The sequence below is a fragment of the Ylistrum balloti genome, unplaced genomic scaffold, assembly GCF_031769215.1.
Source record: "Ylistrum balloti isolate Yb309-2 unplaced genomic scaffold, AGI_CSIRO_Ybal_v1 Utg372382, whole genome shotgun sequence".
Classification (NCBI taxonomy): domain Eukaryota; kingdom Metazoa; phylum Mollusca; class Bivalvia; order Pectinida; family Pectinidae; genus Ylistrum; species Ylistrum balloti.
The window spans coordinates 62,575-69,882 of NW_026783086.1; the positions used below are offsets into that span (position 1 = coordinate 62,575).

General features: G+C 34.8%; 1 protein-coding gene across 1 annotated transcript; it reads left to right on the forward strand.

Moving 5' to 3' along the window:
- The first annotated feature begins 2,107 nt into the window (after positions 1-2,107).
- Positions 2,108-6,359, forward strand: LOC132564597 (uncharacterized). The gene is made up of 6 exons (XM_060229245.1): positions 2,108-2,122; positions 2,198-2,324; positions 3,315-3,433; positions 4,575-4,770; positions 5,394-5,454; positions 6,011-6,359. The coding sequence occupies exons 1-6, from the start codon at positions 2,108-2,110 to the stop codon at positions 6,357-6,359; spliced, it is 867 nt and encodes a 288-aa protein (XP_060085228.1).
- The last annotated feature ends 949 nt before the right edge of the window (positions 6,360-7,308 follow it).

The following is a 7,308-nucleotide window of genomic DNA, read 5'->3' on the forward strand; positions in this document are numbered from 1 at the left end:
AAGTTGATGCTGGATTCGCGTGGTTCCGTGTGTCCTTTCTGATTCCCCTCCCCCCCCCCACCCCCCCACCCCCAATGAATCTCAAAAATTTGCCCTTGAATAATTTCATTCCAATTCTCCAGAACTGCTTATTTTCATTGGCAATGCTTTCCGATTCAAGAGGTCGTTGAATTTTAAATACATATCTGTCATATTGCTGTCCTTCAAAGTTTGAATAACACCTGGCAGTAAGTGTAAGATTTCTTGGTACAATTCATCCTTTTCAAAAGCATCTGTTTCTGTTTGTTTTGAAATATCTTTGGAATGTTCCTGGTCCAGTAAAGAGATTTCCTGGAAGTAAGAGCTTAAGTTGTGTTCGTCGCGAAAGGAAGAACTTTGGTTGTGTGTGTCATTTTCTGCATCCGATATGTTACCATCTGGAAATGACAACCGTTTACTTGTTTTGAATGGTGTAGAGGATGTACATTGGAATTTGCAATATGGCGAAGATACTTGGTCAGCATGTTTCTTTATTTTAATTGTGCAAGTTTCATCATCCGCCTCTATATATTTTCCCTGTTTTTGTATTTCGTCTGGTATAATCTGAAAGTTTTTGGTTTGGACCACGTATCCTGTTGATACATGCTGAGCTGTTTTCAATTTCAATATTTCCTCTCCGTGTGAAGTACAAAGGTGCTCTATCAATTCAGCAAATACCGGTGACTCTCTGTCACAATAGTAGCAACGGTATTCCATTATCTGAAATGAAACAAGGAATGACATTAAATATTCGCGAAAAAAAAAATGAAATAAATAGCCACAATTCATTATGCAATCAATTAATATGAACAACTGTATTGTTAGTAATCAATCATGACGTCCTGTTGAAATACACTAAAGACAAACGCTTAATTTTAGACACATTTGGTCTTCCGACAGCAGTTTCAATCACAACAATTCGTACATTTGAATTGTCTAAAATTCCAACAACCCGTACAGTAGTTTTACAACAACCCGTCCAAATGCTATCTTTGACCATGCTTTGATTTTGGGTATAAAATATTATTTATTGCCATATGTCATTGTAAATAAATGATTATTTCATGTCATTCGATAATAAACTTTCTTTTAAAAGACAAATACAGTCGACACTGCCTGCAATAGGGTGCCAAAAGCAGAATTATCATAACGTTTTCGTTGGATCCAGTGATATTTCCAGGTGATTTTTGTTTAGTTAATCAGTTTATGAATGATTAACATAACGTTATACATGATGTTAGACAAGACTGATATCTTACCGTGAAAGCCACATTCACCCCAGATTTCGATTCTTACGCAATCTCTTCAGCAGCGTCATGTTTCAAGTCTCATCGCTTCAAACCTCACTACAGTTGAGTCTGTACACATTGAATTCTTGTCTGTGAAATCCTGGTTTAGAATTGCAATCCATCGTCGTCGTCTTTCTTCGGACAACTTTCTGCAGGCATCTCCCTGGTTTCTTACAACAGCTGGTAGTCTGAAAAACTGTTTCTGTCTCTCGATCTGACCTGTTCGTACATCCAACAACTCTACAATAGTTCACCATAATTGGTAACAACACGACTCTAAATGCTGCTTTGTAGATGATCAACCATGCGCTTAATCTATACCTCCGATATGGCCGACATCCGGGGATGTGGTAATGATGACGTTACCTGCAAGGGGTCTATATAGACGCCACAGCATAATTGTTTACATTTTTGTGTCCGCTGATCCAGAATATAAAATTTAATGCACAGAGTTTTCTGGAGAGATTGATTGTTTTTTTTCCCCGACAAGACCAGCATTGTTCGCCATTGTTTTAAACATGACGGAAAGTTTGTTTTTACCGACTGGCTGATTTTTGAACCACCTCTTACTGTTCTTGTTGTGGTTAACGGCTTGCTGCCGGTCTCGGTTTGTGTTTCTTGGGAAGCCAAGGACTGACCGGTCTGTGCTGTCGTTGGTTGTGTCCTTAGGCAAGACACTTTACCCTAACTGCTTTTGATATCCTACAGGCTATGTCCCTGTGCAGATAGTTTGTATGAAATTACCATATTTGCACCAACTGTGTACAACTGAGGATGATTTAAAGGACATCGATTTGAAAATGGCTATTAAAAAAGTGCTAATATAATGGCAGATTTATAATATTAGGCTGCTTGGATAATTTTTGCAATGTTGGTAATTTTTGTTTCAGAGAGGGAGACCAGTGCCAGTTCTTATCCCAGAGGACACTAGACTACCATTGAGATTTCTTTCCGACAGAGCCATCCGAAAAAAGGCAGGAGTAGCGGATGACAATCCCTACTTATTTCCAAATACATGTAGTTTTTTTTTTTTTTAAACAATATTATCTACCTTGTACCTACCTCCACCCATGCCAAAAAAGACCTGCTAAATGAATATTTCAATATACACTAAATTTGGAATGGTACATCTGTAAATGACTGGCTATTAATAGGATGTACATAAAACAAAATCAAATCAAATCTTAATTTGACATTTTGTAGCTGACTGATTACATCAGAAAATGGAACATAAGTGTGTAAAGTGTACACCAGATCCTTTAAGGTTACGAATAAACGTTTTTGCTAATTGGCCTGAATTTAAACTATTATGATGAAACTTTTAAGCCATGTGTAGTGAGCCAGAGCTCCATACTTGGTTTAATGCAAATATTACCTGAATAAGAATATAACTCAGAAGAATCTGACTTTTTAGTTTACAGTAAAGCTGATGTGACACGAGAATCAAGTTACGTGATGCCCCTGTATGTCCAAGATGTTTTGATTTTCATATCATTCAAATTGGTCGTGAACTATTGTTGTTTGTGAAAAGGTCTAAAGTGTAGTATTTAAATGTTTTCAATAGTCCTTTTTTTTCCATTATTATTATTATTTGCAATTTAAACTATAGTTTTTGAAATATGAATATAGCCCATTTGATTATAGTTATCTTTAATAGTCTATTCCGACAAGCTGTTTGGGGATTGATCCACCACCGGTCCATTTTATAACTTAGAGTATACTTGAGAGTATATTGTTGGTGATGATTTTTTGCTGTTTCGTATTGTTTGATGTTATTAGCATTGTAGATAAGTGCTGTAGTACATGATGCCATTCAGTATACGATGCTATTTATTGTTGATATATTTTAAAACCAAATTATTTTCTTGAAGTTCGTCATGCGAAATGCTGTAAGAAATCCTTTCCGTGTTGTAATTTTAATCACAAGCATTCATGTCAATATTTATTTTAACTGTAATGTTTGAACACAGTTTGTAAATTCCTGATAATGTATTTTTTCTTTTTCAGCAAACGCTTATACCAGGGCATATGATTGTTTGAAATCTGTGTGCAGCCAACTTCATCTTCAGGCACCTCACCACATTACCTCGGTATTGATGAGGAAATATACGGCAACACTTACCCAGGTAAGACCCGCTGTGTCCCGACATATGGAACAACAAGAGTGATTATCAATATTATAATATCAAATCTGTTTCATAATTGTTGTACCATAACAATCCAAGTCAAAGGGTATACTTTAATGATTAACATACATGTATTGTTTTAGAGCTGTAATGTGTAACTGAATAAGTGGTTGCATTTTTCGTTTTATATCATAATCTGTTTTCCCACAAAAAATCACAAAATTTAGATCCACCTTCATAACTGATACTCCCCTCTGAAATGACATGGTTTGTTATGGAATGTAGAACTACATGCGATAAAGAGTCCACCTGAATAAATTTCATTAATTTTGAAAAGAAAATGCACTTTAAGAAGTTGCATATATTGCAGTGCATAGTATGTACAACAGCAAATTCCATAGTCTTAAAGTTGAAATAACAAATTCATTAATCTTGAGATAATTTGTTGTCTTTTTAGGCAAAAGAATAACTTTTTTTTGATATGTCTAATCAACTAATGACTCATTTGGTAATTTTTTTATTGATAGCTATATTTTGTTACAAAAAAAAAATTTGCTGTTTTTGGTTCAGCTAAGCACTCATGGTCACTCAGTATATAGTCGGTGTTTATCATCAGTCCTTGAGTACCATGCATAACCTTTCCACATTTTAAATTTGCCACCCATAGAATTTAGCTGAAACTTGCCCAAATTGACCAGAGTTGGTTTTGGTCGGGAATCTGTTTCATCCATAATCCGACATTGCTACCATTACGAAAAACAAACCTTTGAAAAATAAATAGATCCAAGATTCTGTGACACAATTTAGCCATCATGAGATGGTAAGCTTATCAATTCACCTTTCTTCTGTGGTCCATACATCAGTAAACAAATCTTGTTACCACTTATTCTCAAAAAGGATCTTTCTCAAAATCAAATATGCAAATATGGGTTCCCTTGGTATCTAGTTGTTCTTCGTACATTTTTTGGTTGAATTTGAAAGACCACATTGCTGCAGATGGTCATCTTGCAATTTGACATTGATAGTTTGTTACCAAATAATTAAGTCTCTTGAAATATCTTTGTTTTCACCGTTACTCACCATTTTGGGGTACTGCTTGAAAAAATATTATTACTTGAAGTGTATTTTCTTTTTCAAAAAGATGCTGAACTTGAATAGAAATCAGCTGGATTGGGTGTGTCAACACTTGGGACACACAAAAGCTGTTCACAAAGAACACTACAGACAGATGTCTGGTTTAGTGGAACGAACTGAAATAAGCAAACTATTTTTGATACAGGACCTAAACCTTACATCTAGGTTCAAGGGGAAGCGACTGGATGAAGTGGATATCAAAGGTGAATAATGTTTTGTAATATAGTTACTTTGATTGGCAACAAACTGTTAAATCATTAATTTTCTTGGGGGGTTTAATTTTGTCAATTTTCATGGGTACTCTCAATCCACGAATTCATCTCTCAACGAATATTAGAAAATGCATTGGCAGATAAAGTAACTTGTGTATATTCAGGAAAGTAAGTGTCCATGAAAATGCATAATTCTGATAAACCACGAAAATTGAACCCCACAAAAATGTGATTTTACAGTCTACAATATCAAAAACCTTTGGATGTGAAGTTTGAGGAGAGCCTTCCCCAGTTAACTGGAATTGCAAGCATGTATAATGAATGGCTTTCTCCCTACTTCATTTTAAAGGTTTGAAAAGTAAAAGAACATCAAAAACTCAAATGAAAAAAAGCTAATTTTGAATAATTTATGTTGTGATTCAGGGTTTTTGAAACTGAAAAATAACATTTGTACCTGGTCCCTACCAAATGAGGTTAGATTGATTGGTGTAATAGTTGAATGAAAAGTACATGTTTAAACTACATCACCGATAATCATATGGTTAGTTGACTGGTAAGGGCCATTGGTCTCTTACTGTTAGGCTTCAAATACATATTTCTCATTTTTATTGCAGATATTGTCTTTCCTGAGGACCTAGAAGCTGACTATGTTGGTGCCTGTCGTTCAGATCAACTGTATGTTTAAACATATTGCACAATTTTTTACCTTTGTCATATATCATCCTCTCTAAAATGGGGATGGGAGATATTGTTACCTAACTACGGTATCAGTTCTGTTACATGTTTTGGTGTTTCTGTCAATTTATCTGAATTTACTAAAGGCCAAGGTCTACTTGATTCCTGAACAAACTCTTTATAGTGTCAGTCCTTTGTTTTTTTTTTTTTTTGTTTTGTTTTTTTTTAAGATTCCCTGAGATCAAAGATTGGATAGAGACATACTGCTTCAGACTGGTCTATTTTCAGTCGGATTATTCAATCTCTTTCCCAGATTTTAATAAAACTTTATATTATATATTATATTACACCTTGGATGAGTTAAATAGGAGTCAAAATCCATTAATAAATAGTTGTGGCCACCACAATTTTTTGACATTGAAACATATTAAGGCAAAAAAAATCAGTTTAAGCTATTCAGTTAGTTTCCTCTATGGGGATTATTATTATTATTTTTTCAAACATTTTTTTATGTATAGCCAGATGATTTGAATCCATGTCTCTTACTTTTTTGTAGTTCAGTCCCTGAGAACCAGGTCAGTCCAGAAGAAGTAATGTTATTGGAATCAGGCTATTGTGATGAAGAAGATAAGGCTGATGACGATGATGATGAGGAGGAGGAGGAGTGTGATGAAGAAAAGGAAAAAAACAAAAACAAAAACCACCGAAGACAAAAATGGTCTGACAAAGAAGTTTCGGAATTGAGAAAATATTTCCCAACATATCTTGAAACCAAAACAACACCCAAAAGAGCTGACATCGACAAAATAAGGAAAGTTATTAGGAGAAAAGGAGGCATTTTGCATCAGCGGGCAAACCATTTGATAATCAAAAAAATATCAAACATGAACCATTCAAAGCACTGAAAGGTTTTAACATGATGCCAATGTACTCTTAAGTGTTAGTACTGATTACTGTGTGTGTGTATACTTAAACAATACTCTTGCAGCAACATCGATTTTGATTTTTAGTTTGATATTTGTTTTTCAACTTCTTTTATTGACAGTTAATTGGTAATTTACCGTGTTTATATGATTGACAACTACTTCGTATTAATATTTTAGTCACACAAGTCAAGTTCTTGGTGACCTATTGCAGAATCCTTTTTGCCCCGTGTCGTGCATCGTTCGCCTGTAAAAGACTTCAATTTCAAACTTCTTTAAACTAATTTTGATAAAGTCTTTCGGAAGCATTTCATGGCCAAAGTTGAAAAACATTGTGAATTATATTGTTTTCTATCCCTTGAGTTCTCCAGGGCACCTGGGGTGATAGGGGTCAGTGTAGCTAAAATTTTGAAAAGCTTCTTCCTAAGACCCACATATGCTAAAATCAAACACTGTTTATGTACATGTATGTACATGGAAAGGTCTATAAGAGGTTTACAAGAATTATGAATTTCCTGATCCTTGGGTCTCCAATGTTCACTTGGGAAGGGGGTAAATTTTACTGTTTTTTTTTTACAGGAAACACTGTTTATGGATGGAAGTGTCTTAATTTTCATAACTTAAGATGTGAATTGCTTGTCCCGATTAATCAGTAATCTCTTGAGGGGAAGAGATTATTTCACTTTGTGTAAAAAAAAAAGAAAGAAAAAAGAAAAAAGATTTTTAGGAAGTATACTTCAATATTTTCCAAATGGGGGGGGGGGGGGGGGGGGGTAGCATTCTGTTCGTATGTACGCAAGTACTTAACCTCTTGTCATCACTCTAGCGACTTTATTTCTCAATGGATTTTGAAACTTCATCTATCATCTATTGCTTGAGTATCAGAATACTTTGAAAGAGTTCATGTTTCAATATGCCAAGATCAATGGCA